Source organism: Alligator mississippiensis, chromosome 3, assembly GCF_030867095.1.
Source record: "Alligator mississippiensis isolate rAllMis1 chromosome 3, rAllMis1, whole genome shotgun sequence".
NCBI lineage: Eukaryota > Metazoa > Chordata > Crocodylia > Alligatoridae > Alligator > Alligator mississippiensis.
This window is the reverse complement of record NC_081826.1, coordinates 80,144,814-80,163,853: the sequence shown is the minus strand read 5'-3', so window position 1 is coordinate 80,163,853 and position 19,040 is coordinate 80,144,814. Positions and strand designations below refer to the sequence as shown.

Genomic DNA, 19,040 nt, shown 5'->3' with positions numbered 1-19,040 from the left:
AGTCAACATCCTGCTGCTGCAAGGTTGTTAATATATGAAATCCCAGGGAGAAGGCCATGCTGCCTGCTAGAGGAAGGCAAAAACCCTCATAGTTTGTACCAATCTAACTGACCATGAAGTAAAATTCCTTCCTGAGCCCCAATATGATCAACAGGGATCCTGGTTTTCTCTGTGTAAAAATTGCAAATTCTCTGATTAAAAACCCCAAAATCCATTACTCCCCGCCCACAGCCCCCTGCGCTTTGCTGGTGCCCCTCACTCCCCACCCATACCCCCTGGGCCTGCTGGTGCCCCTCACTCCCCAACCACAGCTTCCTCAACCCTGCTCATGCCCCTCACCCCCAACTGCAGCCCCTGGGCCCTGCTAGTGCCCCTCAATCCCCACCCACAGTTCCCTGCCCCCAACCCTGCCAGAGGGGGGCCCCAGATGTCAGGGCTACAGGGTCAGGGACTGAGGTCTGCAGCCCCCTACCCCCGCAGCAGTGCCCAAGTCCCACCTGCTGCTCGTGGGAGGTGGCAGCTATTGTGGCAGAGTGGAGCCCGGAGCCCAGCTTCCCCTACCCTGCATGTGGCACGGCTGGAGCAGAGCTGAGTGCGGGCTGCCCGCTACAGGCTCGGGGCTCCCCACTCTGTTGCCCTCCTGGCAGGGCCTCTGTAGCCCAGCAGGCAAGACCTGGTGCAGCAGGGCAGAGCAGGGTAGGAGAGCTTGGTGCCGCCACTGCGAGCCAAGTGCTGCCATAGCAAGGCACCCCCTGCCCACCCAGCAGCAGCAGGGGTAGCAGTGCAGGGTTGTGCCTCCAACTGCTACCCAGCAGGCAGCGGGTGCCTCACCATGGCAGTGCTTGGCTTCTGGGGACAGCACCAAGCTTCCCTGTCATGCTGAGTCCCACCAACTGGGTTCCAGGCTGCCTGGCAGCCTTGTGCATACAACTGCACATGGTGCCCCCTGCTGACCACTCTCCTGCCACTTCCCAGCCCCTTGCAGTCTGCAACTCTGCCAGCCTGCAAGGAGAAAGCCAGTTTCCCACGTTTCTCTCCTTTAAAGGAGAAAACGTGTTTTTCTCCTTAAAATGTGAAAATCCAGCTTTTCTCCTTAAAATGCTGTCAGAGCAGAGCTTAGTGGTTGAGTGCCTCGGCACAGTGGAACTTTCTAGCACAAGGCACGGTGAGATTTTGTACGAGGGAATTTCTCGGCACGGTGGAGAACCCCGGCGTAGAAAGGTTCCCGCCACTCATATGCAAATTCACACATTATTATTGGCCGGTTCTAAATTATTCCTACGTGGCGACTAGCAATTGGCTCACTAGCCGTATAAAAGGTTGGAGCAGTTTTTGCCCAAGTTGGAGAACTCTGTCCCCATCTCGGAGTGAACGTGGCAGACTGATCAACCGCTGACAACTCCCCATCGCCGACCGACCCCAACGTACCCCCGTGTCCTGCATGCTCATATTAAAGATATCTCGTCGAATAAGAGCTCCTTGGTTAAACTGTAACTGAAGTTTGAAGTTAACTTTCTTCCTATGCTGTACATCTCGACAGTGTAAGTAAAGCCATCTTTGTTTGAACCAGTACGTGTTTGTGCCTAATTCTACTCCAGCGGTCAAAAGTACCCATCTGTACGTGCCGGGTTTGTGGCCACAACCCAGCTGACCCTTTCCCGGATCCCCCTCGGCCCCCACAAATGCAAAAGTCCAGGTTTTACTATGTTTTTCCATGGTGAATGGAATACCCAGATCCCTGGTGGTAAGTCTGACCCTGAGTGGAAGGGCAAGACCCTCTAGCCAGGATCCCTGCAGCTTAAAGTCCCAGAAGAAGCAGAAGCATGAGCACACCTGTCAAAATATCCAGCCTTGGCTGCATCCAACACCCAAAATCTCTGAGGAAGGCTTTTAAAAAACTTTTATACACGTAACAGCAGGAAAGGGGCATAGAAATTCACTCCCAGCCCCATGCAGCACTAGCAAAGCTCAGAAGCATGGGAAATAGCCACAGAAGAATACAGGCATAGCCATAGGCGATGTGCAGGGTGGGCACAGGGGGCATGTACCCCGCCCTCAGATTGGCGGCTGCCCCTCCCCTTTGCTGCTGATGTGGCCAGCGGCAGCTGCAGGCAGTTGCCACCGGCCCCCACTCTGCTGCCGACACCGGCTGCAGGAGGTCCTCGCTTGCTGCCGCCAACACTGCCAGTGGCGGCTGTGGGCAGTTCCCACTCGCCATCATGGTGTCCTCCCGTCTTGGGAGGCACAAGTCGTTCATGGACATAGCTACACCTAGATCATCCCTGACCAATGGCTGTCTAACTTTTTCTAGAACACTTCCAGTGGTGGAGAGTCCACAACTTTCCCATGCACTCTGTTCCATTACCTCACTGTTGTAACAGTGAAGCAGGCTTTTCTGATATCCAAACTAAACCTACTTTGCTGCAACTTCAAGCCATTGGCTCATGCCCAACTCTCTGCCTCAAGAGAAAATAAATGTTTTCCCTCTTCTTTATGGCAGTCCTTCAAATGTTTAAACACTGCTATCATGTCCCCTCTTAAGTGCCTTTTCCTCAAACTGAACATGTCATACAAGGAGAGGTTGAAGGAGCTAGACTTTCCTTTCAAGCCCTTGATCATCTGTCACCTGCCTCTGGACCCTCTCTAACTTATTTCATAGATTCATAAATTCATTCATAGATTGTTAGGGCTGGAAGGGACCTCACAGATCATCAGGTCCAGCCCCCCTGCTCTAGGTAGGAGAGCTTCTCAAGCCCTTTTTCAACTTCTCCAAGCCTTTTAAAATGTGCTGCTCAAAACTACACAGTATACTCTATCTGAGGTCTAACCAGTGCAGAGTAGAAAGGCACTATTATCACCCATGTCTTGCACCTAATAGCTCTATTGATGCAACCCAAAACTGTATTCACCTCTTATGCTGCTGTATCACACTGCACTCATGATAAGTCTGTGATCTACTAAGATTCCCAGATCCTTCTCTGTAGTACTGCCATCCAGCCAGGTGTCACCAATTTTCTATTTTTATTATACTTCCTGAGGTGTAGCTCCTTGCATTTGTCAGCATTGAATTTCATCCTGTTAGTTCCAGCCCAACTTTCTAGTCTGTCAAGTTCCTTCTTAGTTGCATGCCCATCCTCCAGAGTGTTTGCAATGCTTCCCAGTTTCATGTTGTCTACAAATTTGCTCATGAAACTCTCCATTCCAGTGCCCAAATCATTAATAATAAACACACTAAGCAGCAGTTGGCCCAGGACAGACCCCTGCAAGACCCCATTCAAAGCCTCCTGCCATGGGTCCATTTATAATTACCCTTTGCTTGAGGCTATTGAGCCACTTGTCTATCCAACCTTACAGTAGTTTTGTCCAGCACACATTCCTCCAATTTGTTTATAAGAAGGTCATGCAGGACCATGTCAAACATCTTGTTGAAGTCCACATACAATACATTAGGGGTGCTCCCATGTGAATCCTCACAGGTCAGGAAAAACTGGCAGCTGGAGAGCAGTGGAACTTCCACATGGCAGGGTCCAGCCCTGCCTACACCATTATCGCACGGTAGGATCAGGGTTGGGGCACCCACTGTGCATCTGGATCAGCCCAGGCTTCTCCCCCTCCTGTGCGTCTGCTCCCCATGTGTCCAGATTGGGGACATTCCACTCTGTTCTGCCCTGTGTGTTTGGATCAGATCCAGGTTTCCCACCACCCTGGATCAAGGCTTCACCTTCCCTCTCCCCCCTCTCCAGTGTGTATGGATCAGGGCCAAGCTGCTCCACCATCCCACAAGCATCCAGACTGGGACTGCTCAGTCCTAACCCTCACCATATGTCTGTATAGGGGTTACTTCATCCCATGCCACTTGGTGATTGGATCAGGGTCTGGCTGCCTACCTGCCCCACCCTCCATGGCTGGATGGGGCCCTGCTGTGCCAGCAAGATCTGGCTTACAGCCAGGCCTGGCACTACTCATCTGGCCCATGGGATAAAAAAGTTGGACACTGCTGCACTAAATCCACAGCATTCCCTTCATCCATCCAAGTAGTTACTTTGTCAAAGAAGGAGATCAAATTTGTCTGACACCGTTTGTTCTCAGTAAATTCATGCTGGCGCTCGTGATCAACTTTTCCTCCTGAAGATGTTTGCAAATGGACTTTCTTGGGATATCCACCAGTACCCAAGTAAGTTCCTAGGTACTAAGATGAGGCTAGCCTACCTATAGTTCTCCAGGTCCTTCTCTTTACCTTTTTTAAAGGTGGTGTACTGTGTTGGCTGTTTTGTAGTCCTCTGCTACCTCATTAATAGAATCATAGAAAGTTAGGGTTGGAAGGACCTCAGGAGGTCATCTAGTCCAACCCCCTGCTCAAAGCAGGACCATCTCCAACTAGATCATCCCAGCCAAAGCTTTGTCTAGTTGGGTTTTGAAAGCCCCCAAGGATGGAGCTTTCACCACCTCTCAGGGTAACCTCTTCCAGTGTTTTACTACCCTCCTAGCGAGAAAATTCTTCTTAATATCTAACATAAACTTCCCTTGCTGCAACTTGAGACGGTTGCTCATGGTTCTGTCATTTGCCACCGCTAATAACCTAAATCCATCCTTTTTCGAACCCCCCTTCAGGTAGTTGAAGACTGCTAGTAAGCCTCCTCTTCTCTATATTAAATAAGCCCAGTTTCCCCATAAGTCACGTCCCCCAGCCCCCTCACCATTTTTGTCACCCTCTGCTGGACTCTCTAATTTATCCACATCCTTTTTGTAGTGAGGGCCCCCAAACTCTACACAGTACTCCAGATGTGGCCTCACCAGTGCTGAATAGAGGGGAATAATCACTTCTCTTGACCTACTGGCAACACACCTACCAATGCAGCCCAGTGTGCTGTTAGCCTTCTTGGTAACAAGGGCACATTGCTGATTCATATTTAGTTTATTGTCCACTGTAACCCCCAGGTCCTTTTCCGCAAAGTTGCTACCCAGCCAGTCTGCCCCCAGCCTGTACTGATGCATGGGACTGTTCTGTCCTAAGTGCAGGACTTTGCACTTGTCCTTGTTGAACCTCATGATATTCCTTTTGGCCCAGTCCTCCAATCTGTCTAGGTCATCTCCCACAACTTCATGAATATCATTGCTAAGGGCTCCTAGATCTCCCTTGCCAGTTCCTACATTACCCTCAGATGACTCTGGTCCAAAACAAATGGTCTTTGTTGTGCCATTCCAGTTCCCTCTGTCCTAACTCAGACTTTTGCTGAGTCTTGCTCTGTCCACTCTGGGACCTTCTCTCCTGGTCTCTCTCTCTCTCAGAACCTCCCTCATTCTCCTCAAGCCCAGCCAGCCACACCTGCAATAAAACTACTGTCTTACATTGGGTGACTGTTGTCCCCAGGTTAACGAAACAGTGCGTCACGGAAAACAAATCAAAGAACAGTCTCTGTGGCCTGTCAGGCCAGGACTGCCATCTGCCCCTGGGGTGAAAAGGGCATATAGATGTCCTACTTAAGGAACTATTTACAGAAGTATTTACAGTAAAGCCTGCCCACACTGAGCACCCCAACCTAGCTATAGAGGAGTCTTATGTTTTTTTTCTCTTCCTTGAAACAAAGATCCTGTTGGAGATTACATAATCAATGTTAAGCTTTTGTGTTTCTTCCCATCTTTACGAAATCTGATTAATAATTCCTGCCTTCTCTCTTTCCTCAGAACTCTGCATAATACAAGGCTTACTACCCAATTCTTTCAGATTTCAAATACATTCCAAATTGGTTCTTAACTATTAGCTTGTACAACTTTTACTCTCCTTCAGTATACAAAGAAGTTTTTTAGACTTTCTGGTTTGGAAGCAAAAGATATTCTTCAGCAAAGTTCAAGAATCTCCACCAAATTTATAAGTAAACATATTTTCTTCTTCTTTCTCCCCTGCAGAACACTGATTGTATAGGATAATTTTTCCATTACTAAAAGTTCCGATAGTTTTTCAAAACAGTCAGTGATTTTAAAAGTTTCACTTATCTTTTAGTGGCTACAAGAATTACAATTACAAGCACTGGGAAATGATCAATTCCCTAGGACTCATATCTTGCACAGTTCTCAGGAAGGTTCAATAACATTAAGGGCTTATCTGATAGCTAGCAACCTCTTATTTCCCTTACCATGTTTGATTCTAGGACATGACTATTCTATGTTGTAGAATTCTCTCAACTGACTATGCTCCTTCCAACATTAACCTTCTCCTTTACTATAAATAAGTTAAATTTTATGTGCAATTGGAGTATTTTAATACATTCTTTTTATATTTGCTTCTATTTAAAGACATTTTCAAATGGCTAGCCAGCATAAAAAAGGAAGGAACGTGTAAATGTCATGTAGAGGTATCGAACCACTGCCTATAACCAGTATGTGTTCAGCAGCAACATGAGGTATAAAAAAAGTTGGAAAGCCTAAGTAATATCACAGGCAGAGCAAATAAAAGGATGTTTTAACTTTTTAGAGCTTCAAATGAAGACTTCCAGTAAGGAGGCAAAAGCATATGAGTCCTAAAATTGGGAGAGAGATGGGTTTAGGAAAGAGTGGATGAGTGAGAGAAGTAACTTAAGAAGCAGCCTATAACAAAGACTCTTGCCTTCTTTACTCCAGGATTTCCGCTGGTGCTAGTGATGGACTGAGGCCTTATCTTCCAATGTCATCATAGAATATATGATCTGGATATCCATATTATCTGGATGAATTCCACCATTTCAAATTCTTCCCCTTCTCTCCTAAGGCTCTATACCAGTGGTTCACAACCTTTTTAGATGCAAGAGACCCCATAGAAAATTACAATTCTTAATTTTCACTCAGATACATTTACAAAAAAATAATAATAAAAGGGCAATTCTTCTGTTGCAAAAAAATCAAAACAACCACAACAGGTCAGAATGTTTTTGATACTATAAATTCCTATTTGAAATCTTCCGGTTTATCTTGTGAATCATGTTTGCACACCTAACAGTTCTAATATTACATGGCACCCCACAGCACCCTTGAAAGGATCACTACCCATGAGAACCATATGAAATGACACGAGATTAATGAGGCAATATCAACTCTGAGAGTCTGCATTGTGCAGTATTTTTAAATACTTACACATTTTTGAGAGTGTGATCAATGCTCTGTATTTGGTTTCGGTAACATTAATAGCTTTCTATATTCTTACTACCATTTATCAGAATAATTTATATGGGAAATATTAAACTTCAATAAGAAAACATTTTACTAATCACCATTCATTATTCCAATGCATCATATGGGTTCAACCCAATACAGTTACAGGATTGATAGCAAATATAGCACAGAATGCAAACTTCCACTTAAAGCATACTTTATGCAAATATTCATCGAAACCATTTTTTTTTAGCGTTACAGGTCCTGCTTGTATAGCACTGTCAGCCACAATGAGTAAAAGCACAATAATCAGGGGTGGTAGAATGAGCGAGTGGATGAACGTCATTCAGGTTACACTACTGAATTCTTCACAAACATTAATGAACATAAAGAAAACAGTAACAACTGCAGGAATACATTTCAGGATTGTGTCATTTTGCTTCAGTGTACTACTACTCTTTTTGAATAAATCAAAGGCATATTTCATTCTGTTCCTTGTCAGATGGCAACTGAAAGCCCAAGCTCGGAACAATCAAGGTGTAACCTTAATTACTGCTGTAGCAAAGGATGTCAGGTCCATCAGAAGCACAGATAACATAAAACACACCACTAATGTTACTTATGAGATATAGAGGGAAAAAAAGACCTGTGCTCTGTTACTTGCTGTAAATAATGACAATCTTAAACTACTTTATACTGCTGAAATAGTCTCCTAGGATGCTGATGAAATAGGCTTTGTGATCCACAGATACACGTACAACCATGGTTGTAAGATTTGAACTTCAATATTTTATAGTTAGATAAAGGGAACAGTAATGCAGACGTAAATTCCATCCAGCATAACTGAAGAATTTCCAACATGACTTACATATCTACATAATTTCAAAATATTCATATCACTGATTAGCAGGACTTCCTTTATAGGCAGAAAAAATTCCAATACATCATCTCCCATTATGGATTTCTTAGACCACAGAACTTTCCCAAGGATCACTGAAATCATTTGGCTCTAATAAATATCTTTTGTCCACAAGACCAGTAACTTGCATACACTTTGTCCCATAAAACAAATTCAAGTTCTACCACAGAAAGCTAGTGTGGTACTGGGCAGCCAACAGGTTTTCCAGCTAGTTTTAGCAATTTAGTTAGACAGAAGAACACTACTTGTGTGCATAGAAAGGCTCCAAGTCAGTCTTTCTCCTGTTCAGTGGAACAGTGTACAAAGGCACTACCTGCTACTTTCCTTTTTTTTGTATGATTTCAGGAGTGCTGTCCTCTGCAAGTAGTTCTGTTCTGCTGTGCCTTCAGCCTACAAGACCAGGAAATGCCTAGAACTGGAACACATATTCTAAATTATCAAGCAGCCCTCTATAGAGGACCAAGAAATGTAGAAAAATGTATGAAATAATGCAGAGCAGCAAAATAGATTTCATGATGAAACCATCTATTGACTCGTACTGCTGAAAAGTGGCGGTGAAGAGAATGGGAAATTTTCCTTTAATGCACCCATACAGTTATGGTTAAGCAGGCTGATTAATGTATATGGTATACATTTATAGTTTCAATTCCAAAAGCTCCTACATAAGGTAACACTAGAGGCCTAGAGGTGAGGAACCCTTGGTTGAGAGGGAAAAATATTGCCTTCAAAGACTGGCTAATGACAGAAAAAGAAAGAATAGGATTAAATGGTCAATATTCATCATGGCAAAAGATCAAGAGTGGAGTGTCTCAAGTTTCAGTATTCTAAATTGTTTGATATCCATCAACCGGAAAAAGGTGCAAGAAGTTAACTAACAAAATTTGCATGTAATGGTTATTTGGGTTAGTTAAGACCAGAAAGAATTATTAGGAGCTGCACAGATACACACATAAATAAGCTAGATGAATGGGTAAAACAATGGCAAATTAAATTTAATGTAATAAATCCAAAGCTTCACCCCTTAAATGAAAAATGAAAAGCTACTTGCATACCTTACAGGGAATCTCCATTGATTATGTCAACTCAAAAAAAGGGATCTGAGAATCATTACAAGTAGATCAGTGAAAGCTTTCTACCCTGCGTGCTCAAGACAGTTAACAGAGTGCATAAAGAACATGAATGAGAAGTATTGAAAAAGATGTTTTGATATTTATGCATATCCCGCAGTCTGGTATTGTTTGAAATACTGTGTAGAGTATTATTTCAAAAAGAATATTACAGAAATGAGAAGATATCAGAGAAGAGCAACAAGAATGATCAAGAGCATAAAAAATTATCACAAAAAGAGAAACTGATAGGCTTGAAAATGTTTTCTATAGTAAGAAAACAAATAAATAGTGCACCCTTCTGAATAAGATACACTTTTTAAAGAAAATATGTCTTCTAAAAATACTGTGCACTTTAAAACTGGAATAACAAAAGTGTAAGAGGTCAGTGGCATGCCGCCTGGAGCCAAGTGGTCTCTCTGCTGGAATAGTTGTGTTCTGTTCTTTGGAAAAATCTTCTGCCACGCCTTGATGTTAGAGAGAGAGGTGCCAAAACACTTTTGGAAGACAAAGGATTGGTTATAGGCTCAATAGGTCAACTTATCTTTGCAGGGCTGCACCATCCTGATACCCTGCCCTAACCATACCAGATGTTCCAGGCATGTTGTACTTGCCTATGGGCCCAAGGCTTGGCCCCAGTCTTATGGACTCCTCAGCTGAGGCTACTCCTCTACGTCAGCTGCTTGCCCCATTCTTCCCTGCATGGGTCCTAAATCAGCCACTTCTCCATGCTAATCCTGCCCTTAACTTTCAGGGCTGGGATGGATTTACCCCCCTCTGGGGGGATATCTTGTCCCTGCTCCTTTTTCTCCCTCTAGGGTCCCAAAGAAGTTACCTTCACCCCTCATCAGGGAGTTCATCAGGATTGAACCCTCTGATGGGGCAGTCTTTTCCATCTTGTCACTGGTTTCTACTAGGTAAGTTAGGCAATGGGACTCTCCTCTGAGCTACAGGGTCGGTCCCTCCTTGTCTCGGCTTTCACTGTCCTCTCTGCTTCTTTGCTCTTCTTTTCTTCCCAGGACCAACCCCAGACACTCCCTCAGCAACTCTTAAAATGTCCTTCCTAGCTGGCTGTGTCTGCTGTGGCAGCATCCAATTTCCTGCCTCCCTGACCCAGCTGTTATCCCTTTTAACTTTTCAGCATGGCTTTTTCCTCTCCTTTGGCCACATTGTTTCCCCTGTCTTAGGCTCAAATGTGGCAGTTGAGCTTGCTACAGCAGCCTTTGAATTGCCGCGGCCCCAGCTGGTTCCTTTAATCAGTCGGGGTGCGGCGTCTTTTCTGCCCCAGCTCACCACAGTTTCCTCGGCATCTCCCAGTAAGTTCCCTTGCTATGTTTTACTCCTTGTGCTCCTGTGGGAGGGTGCTTCAGCCACCCTGTCACAAAAAGTAAAAATGTTTGAATTTTTTCCCTTACAAGAGTTAGAAAATTTTGGTGTATTCTAAATTTCAAGGATAGGAACAGAAATTACACGTAAACTGGTATAAGTGAATAGGAAACCAGTTCAAATCTGTAACACAACAGAATTTCAGTGCATATAAGCTGCTTTCAAAATGGTTAAAACCAATTTAAGATAAACCTGGATGGATGTATTATCAGACGTAACTGATTTAGGTTAAATCAGTTTATTGAACTTCTGTCCCAGGTATACTCCAGATTCAAGCTACCTGCTCCAGCCAAGCGGGGTGGCGTGCTCTATTGCCACACCCACCCAGGCTTCTGGCCTGACCCACTGCAGGCATGTGGTTGCATTTCTGGAATCAAAAGTGAACATTGGTTCACTTGCTTATCAGTTCAGTCTAGCCAGCTTAGACTAACCTGTGAAGATTAAATCAATTCAGTCTCAGGTTTTCTGACTGTCTGTACTTAGCCCAAGGGCTTCTTATAGTTAAGGGAACACAGTAAGAGGGGACAGAGTATAAAATAATGAATAGCCTGGAAAGTTGATGAGGAATTTCCCTTCTCCCTTTCTCAGAACCCAAGAACAAAAGGTACATCCAAAGAAATTCAGAGATGGGAAATCCAAAACCAGTTAAAGGAAATATTTTTTCAAACGGTGTGTGATTAAACTATGACATTTTCCACAAAGTGGCCGAAGAAATAAGCCAAGAGTTATAAAAAGGGATTGAGCATTTATAAAGCTATCAGGAAATTCCAAAAGTATCTAAACAATAATATACATTTTTATAAGGAATATTAACTCCTCTGCTTCATGATTTAAGCCAATCTTTCATTCTTAGGGTCCCCCCACCCCCCTACATGTTATTATGCAATTAACTAGTTAACTGCACAAAAAAATTAAACTGGCTTCATGTGCAAATTAACTACGGCACCTTAAAAAGTTCCAACCAGCTATAAAGTAATTGCTCAAAAATGTGTAATAGCTTTATACCTCTGTGATGGCGGCAGGCCGCCGTCATGGGTGCAGGCGGAGGATAGGCAGGATAGGGGGGCAACAACACCCCCTCAAGAAAGCCACCGGCCGGGCTACTCACCCCCGGGAGGGATGGCAGCATCAGAGCTGGGACCGCAGCAGCAGAGGCGGCCGCCATTACGGCCGCGCGAGCCGGCGCTACGCCAGCTGTTTAAACAGCTGTTCCCGACAAGGGGAGCAGCTGAGCCAATCGCAGCAGCCGCTGCGGCTGCCGCGGGAAGTTTAAAAGCCCCGACAAACCCCGTGGTAAGGGGGAAGCCAGAGGAGGGGAGAGGAGGCGTGCAGCACGTCACTGCCGCTGCGGCTTCCCCAAAGCCAGAGCTTCAGGCAGGCAACTGGGCATCAGCCCAGCAGCTGAGGCAAGAGCCGGAAGCCCCGGTGGGGGCAGGAGGAGTGACCCCCAGGGGTTGCTGGGACCAGAGCAGCAACTCGGGAAGTTCCCCCATTCCCGAGGAGCAGTATTTTTGAGAAAGGAAAGGACCTGAGCTAGCAGCCGGGTCAGGCGGAGGCTGAGCCAGGCTGCCTGAAGACGACCGTTGGTCTCGGGGAGGCCTGTCAATAAGAAGGGCTGCAAGTAGCGGCAGATGACCATCTCATCAACAAGTGACCGGTTGGCAAGTGGACGGGGTGTAGGGGTGGCAGAGCCCCGTGGAACATCTGAGGACCCAACCGTGAGTACCCCCCTTCACGTCGGGCAAGCCCCTCTGGCAGAAGATCTCCACTGAACCCCTCCTTCGAATCACTTAACATCCAAGTCGTGGCAGGCGGGACGAGGGGGAGGGGCTACCAGACGAAGGGTGGTACCGGACGTGGGGCCCATAGACATCACAACCTCATTCTATCTAGCTTTAAATTTGTACCTATAGGCAGTCCCCCATGGCTAGGAGACCACAACAGCATCCCCCAGCTTCTGGGGCCAAGAGTCCCCACAACTGACAGGACTCTTGGCCATAGCTGTACCACCAGCAATAAGATGGGATGGGATCTAAGGCATGATCCCACAATCATGCCTCATGCATAGCAGGAGGCACAATTATGTGGCTCATGCTTTAGATTCCCATCACACCATTACCTGCACATGTAGAAGGGGCCTCAAAGACCAGGGAAATGCAGATTATACCATATCTTCCTATTACAGAATTTTTATACCTTCCTGTATATTTGGTTTTGACCAATGCCAGAAACAAGATACAAAACATAATGGACTTTGGATTTGATCCAGCATAATACCAATTCCTTTGTTTACACTCCTGCAATAAACAAAAATTGATCAATTTTCCTTTTAACCAACTTAAATGACTGAACTATCTAGTCATCAACAGTGCAGGTTAGTGAATGAGTGTTCCTAATTGTTTAGTCTTTCCTGTAGTATTCTAGACTCCGAACTCCCAAATGATTATAATATGCCTACACTAGAAAAGTAACCAATTTCTGCCAAAAGCAGCAGATTCAGCTGAACTGAGACTAAACATGGTTTAAATGCAAGTGTAAACTGGAACATGCTATGCTGAGTACCAGTTCAGAAACTATGGTTAAAACCTGGTTAAGGCAAAAGTTAGAGTCACATTTTTTAAAATGTTTCTAAACAGTTTGCACTCATCTAAAGCAGATAAACTATGATCAGCAATTTATCTATGCCAGTGGTGCCAGACCTTTTCAGACCACAGGCCAGATGAGCAGTGCCAAGTCCAAGTCCATGTGTGGACTGGATCTGGCCCATAGGCCTGATCCAGCCTGTGGTCCTAGCTCAGCCAGGGCCTGATCCAGCTGTACAGAAACAGCCTGACTGGGGCCAATGCAACCATATGGGAAGGGCCTGGCCAGGGCCTGACACAGCTGCGCAGGAACAGCCCAGCTGCAGCCTGATCTCATGAGGCTGCATAAAGCCCCAGCTGGGCTGCACGCTGTTGCACTGGGCCCTGGCCAGGTCCTTTCTGCATGGATGGATCAGGTCCCAACTTGATTCACCCATGCAGGAATATGGCCCAATCTCTCTGCATGGGGCCAGCCTGGCCATGTTCAATCCAGCCACGTAGGGCTTGGAAATTTGGTGGCAGGGGAGTGATAATAGTGTTAACTGCCACTACTCTCCCACTATCAAATTTCCATACCCTTAGGGATACATGAAAATCAAATTACATGGCTCCACAAGCTGGACCTGGATCTGGGGCACCCCGATCTACAGTCATTGCTAACAATATTCTCTACAACTAGTTATTCAGAAAAGGTCAGAGGGATTCTATACTGAGAGCCAAACCTCCAAATTGGTTTGCAGGAAACCTGAAAACAAAATTAGTCATCCTTTTTTTTTTTTTTTTTTTTTAAAGAACATTCCTTATTTGGGGCCTGATGCTATGTCACTGAAATCAACTGGACTTTTGTCCTGGACAGGGGTAATTACAGAGGCAGCCCAATCAGCTACTGCCACTAAGGGTGGCTTTCAGGCAGCTGTCAGCCATTGCTACAGGAGTAACAGCTGATCAGGTGAGCCTGTCAGCAAGTCTATCCCGCTCACTAATAGGGGCAGGAGGAGCTAAGGAGCAATCAACCCCCTTGCTGTCTACTGAAAGGAGAGCATGCCTTTGTGGCAACACTGTTACACTCCAGTCAGGGAACTGTGCAGGCATGGCCTTCACATAATCTATTTTTGTAGCACTATACATGTCATAGCATTACAAAGATAACGTGCATCTAGGGCCTAAGATATGTTCCTCATTTAAATCACTCCACTAAACAACTTTTAACGTCAAAATCTATAGAAAATCCATGTTCAATGTTTACACATGTTCTGAATGTAGATCATTGTGCTTCACATTATGCTTCTCAATTGTCAGACCATTGAAAACCACCGAAATGTAGAAATAGAGCATTATTTTAAAAGAATCTTACTCATATTGATTCAACAGCATCTCAGCATATTTAATTTTCTGAGACATAGATTTTCTCTCCTTCTCTGCTTCTTCATAGACGTGTTTATAAGTCTGTTGGACTTTCATAAGTTCTTGATAAATATTGTTATATATTTCTGATGCCTGAAAAAGAAAACAAATCTTCTACAACGTTTTGTGATTAAATTTGCATTATATTCTAACATACAAAAACTGTTCTGTTTTATGACTTAGTGGTTACAATTTTGAAGTGAGAATATAGTATTTTATGATGTCATAATGCTCCACAACAAATAAAGCATGAAGTACATATATAGTCAAAATAGAAAATAACAGAGCAGGTATAGGGTCTTATACCATCAGGAAGCAAGAGCTAACAGAAAGACTCATTTTGTTGTAACATTTGAAAGTTTTCTATGAAAAGGTGCCTACTTGCATGGGAAGACAGTGACCTATGCAGCAGAATACAAAAACCTGAAAGAAGCCACAAAGGCTTTAATCAGCCACCTGACAGATCATTACTTACAGGTCCCAGAGTGAGTGTACAGGCCTGACATTCACCTATGTAAAAGACACCCTGAGACAATGTGAACAATGAGGGAGATTTTCAATGGCATAAATGGGAGTGAAGCAGCCCGCTCCCATTAACTTCAAAATGAGTTGAGCCTATAATAACTTTGCCTTTGAAAAATCCCTCCATAGTTAAATTCACGTTATAGCAAAACAAGGAATATGCTATAATCTAAATCTTTCTCTGAAAAAAGAAAATATATGCTTAATATATTTTTGCCAAGATCTAAGGGAACTGAGAAGGTAAAACTAATAAAATTGGATTAATCAGTTAATTTAAAACACATGAATTAAAGCACATTGCAAGACTTGAATATTTTATTCTAAAATTTAATAACTTTGAGACAAAATAAGTTGTCACAACACAGAACAAACATCCTTACCATATTAAGTAGCATTACAACTGCTATGTTTAGATTTCTTTTGTGCTGTTCCATGTAACAATGGAAAGAAAAAATTCAATACTAGAAAAAGTACTAATTTAAAATTGCTTTAGGAAAGAAGTTTTTAAAAAGTCTATTTTCCAAATTGCATTTCAGATCATCTCAACATTTTTACTGCATCAAGTATTTCCCAAGGCAACAACAGGGAGAAGGGAAATAAAAGAAAAAAAGATAACGGCGTAACCTTTAATTAGCCAATAGTCTGAAAATACCCTCAAAAGCTGATATAACAAAAATGTTAGTTTTTAAAAATAGAGTATATACTCAACTCAATTATACATAACCTCAGTATGCACAGAAATGTACTCCCAGACTTTATAAGAATGATTTAAAAAAAAAAAAAAAACACAAAAAAACTTTATTATTACTACCAGCTCCGATTCAGATATATTGTATTGTTATGATGCAGTGGTCACAGCTGATGTTTTAACTGAGAGAGAAATGGACCAATATCATGTTGAAGAAAGTTAATCAAAATATTTTGTGCAGTTTTCTCAAATGCAATTGTTTTTATGACAAGTTTAATTATTTTGATATATAATTGTTGACTCTTTACTTAAAAATACAAGAACTTAGAAAAAACACACACATAAAACAGGGCTTATTAATAACAAATGTTAAATCCAAAGTTTCATGCTATTACATAAATGCAATTTATTAGGAAAACTACTGTTAACCATTATTCAGAAACAGGTCTACCTCAAATTTGTCATTAAAATGAATCCTATACATCTTAGAAAAATATAACCCAAAGTAAGAGTTATACCTATAGTTAAGTTTATTCAAACTTTCTAATAAAAGAACCTCTTTGAAGTTGCCTTTAATTTTGAAAAAATATGAATCGGTTTCAGGCTGAAATTTCATGTTGGATGTTAATTTTTTTCCTCAGAAAGAACTAAGGAAAACTATAGGAAATTTAACAGGAGTTACACCTGCTAAAGAGATGTACCTTAACCATTGCTTTGAAATTTGACAAAGGTATAAGCCATGCAAAAATCACAGTCTATACATGTTCAGCAAACATTTATTAGACACTAACAGCATTTTTCTCTTAACATTTTAACTGCACTAAGGAAGCTGCATTTCCATACAGCTGCTATACCCTGACTGGACAAGACCTTTTTTGCGAGTTCTCCTCCCACTGCTAAGGCTTGCTTTAGAGCAGGCATTGTTACAGAGAGAAAGGAGAATGTCTCTTCACTGTTCATGTTTCTACTGTTCATGCCCAAAGGAAAGAAAGAAGGCGCAACCTAATGCAAATGCAAAGGACTGCAGAGAAATGAGGGATGAAAACAAGAGGAGATGACAATAGGAGCAGAGAAAAGTCATCTTTCTTCTCCTAGTAGAAATGACAAGTATACAAGCAGACAAGGTTCTTTGGGTAAACATGATTTCTTTTTTTAAACCAACTAAATACAAATATTGTTCTTTACAAGCTTTCAAGTACAAACACCCTTCTTTAGGCATACGGAGAGTCTGCTGGTGTTTGCGTGCTCTCCTGGGTGGAACAGAAGCTCAAGCCAATATGCAAAATGCAGATCTATGAAAATGCAAATGCATGGCAGGGAAGATCAGAGGGGATGGCAGTTAATAGGCGCGAGACAGGTAGGTGTGGGGGGGGATGGGAAATGTTGACCCGGTGATAGAATGTAGCTAGTACAATATGGAGAGGTTACCTGGGGTTATCAGATGGCAGGCAGGTTACAATGTGCCATAAATCCAATGCCTGTATGTAGTCTATGATTTTTTGTATCCAGTAGATTTATGACGTGAAGTTCGTAGGCTCATCTACAAAAGGTGTTTTGTAAATTCCCTTTGAAGAAGATTACAGCTGAGTGTACAAACATTCATTCAACAAGCTCCTTCCAGGAGAAAGGTCTTCTATGTGTCAACATGGAAGATCTCCCTTGCAAGCATGAACATTTGTACGTTCCCCTCCCAGTTTAGTCTTTTTTGAGATATCCAGTCTAGCTTTTTTAAAGCCAGCTCACTAGGCTGCTGAGTTCAGTATAGACACAGCCTAAATTTGCTTTCATTAGTACATTTGCCTTACGGAAAGTATGTAGTGAATGAGGGAGAGAACTGCAGGATGATAAAGATTATCTGAGGATTAAAGCGCGCTATTTATGCAACAAAGTTTTTGTGATGTTTGACAAATCAATTCAATAAAACTTTAAATAACTATAATTATGTTTCTTATACCCTGGATGCTCAACTTAAGGTAACTGCAATCAGATTTGTAAAAGTGCTTAATGCCCAAAAGGGTAACTGAAGTAATTTTTAGCTATGTTTTGAACATACAACATGCAATAAAGACGCTAAGTACTCTGGGGGGAAAAAAAAAAACATAGCTGTACATGTCTCCAACCAGGTACCTAAAATACCTGGACATTTTTGACAAATTTGTTTTAATCTCCTTGTCCTGATTCTTTGTTTGAAGAGTGAGGCAATATTACCACCTCACCTATTCAGACTGATATGAAGAGGATTTATTGCCTGTGGTGTCTGTAAAACACTCAAATACTAAGATAGCAACATAAAAGTACAAAAGGAAATGGATATTTTTTCATCCAAGTAAACAATTTGGATGGCATGTATTAAATAATGCTGGATACAACACCGTGGGAACTTGGGTGGCACAGGCACTTAGGAGGTTAGTTGACAGTCCAGACCTTGCAAGTTCAAGGCCACAACAGAGCTTTTAGAAGTGCTCAGATTCCAACAAATCTGTGAATTCTGCTAAATACCCTGTCAGGACACAGGAAGTGCAATACAACGAAATGTTATAAAATACACTGATTATGAATTCTATGAGCCCTGATCATGATGTATACTGAATAAGGCAGGGATATCACTGAAAAAATAGCAACTTTTTTATTAAAATAATGGGACTACAAAGATAAAATCAGAAGTTGTATGGGTAATTTTTACTCTGATCTTTCCCCAGTTTGATTGTTTGACTTTGGTCTTTTTGTTCTTTAAAACTGGGTTATGTATGTAATACATTATTTATATATTAAGACTACACCAAAATATTCAATCACTGCCAAAGACCCACTAGGCTATGTGCTTCTTAAAGATCTATCATAGGGAAACATAGCTCACACCTCAAAAGTTCTTATAATCTAAATAAACAAGACAGAAAAATAGAAAGGCAATATATATAACTCATGGTATATGAGTTCATAACACATTTTTTGTTTTTTTTAATTATCTAAACCCTTCCCAACCAATCAGATGGTGCTTGTGCTACTGAAGGTGTCAAAAGGCACACCTGGGGAAAAACTGGATGGAGTAGTAGATGCAGTGGAGGGTAGGGTTAGGGTTGAGAGTGAGCTAGACAAATTGGATGACTGGACCAAAAGAAATCTCATGAGGTTCAACAAGCAGAAGTACAAAGTCCTGCACTTAGGATGGAACAATCCCATGCACTAGTACAGGCTGGAGGATGACTAGCTGGGCAGTAGCTCTACAGAAAAGGACCTGGGGGTTACAATGGGCAAGCTGAATATAAGCCAATAGTGTGCCCTTGTTACCAAGAAGACTAACAGCATAC

At 42.7% G+C, this 19,040-nt stretch overlaps 1 protein-coding gene across 1 annotated transcript in view; it reads right to left on the bottom strand.

Moving 5' to 3' along the window:
- Positions 1-19,040, bottom strand: part of CCDC178 (coiled-coil domain containing 178) — a 381,945-nt gene that overhangs the window by 286,406 nt on the left and 76,499 nt on the right. Inside the window, exon 8 of the mRNA XM_059724137.1 lies at positions 14,473-14,615. Within this exon, the coding sequence (XP_059580120.1) occupies positions 14,473-14,615 (143 nt within the window). The remainder of the gene's footprint in view (positions 1-14,472; positions 14,616-19,040) is intronic.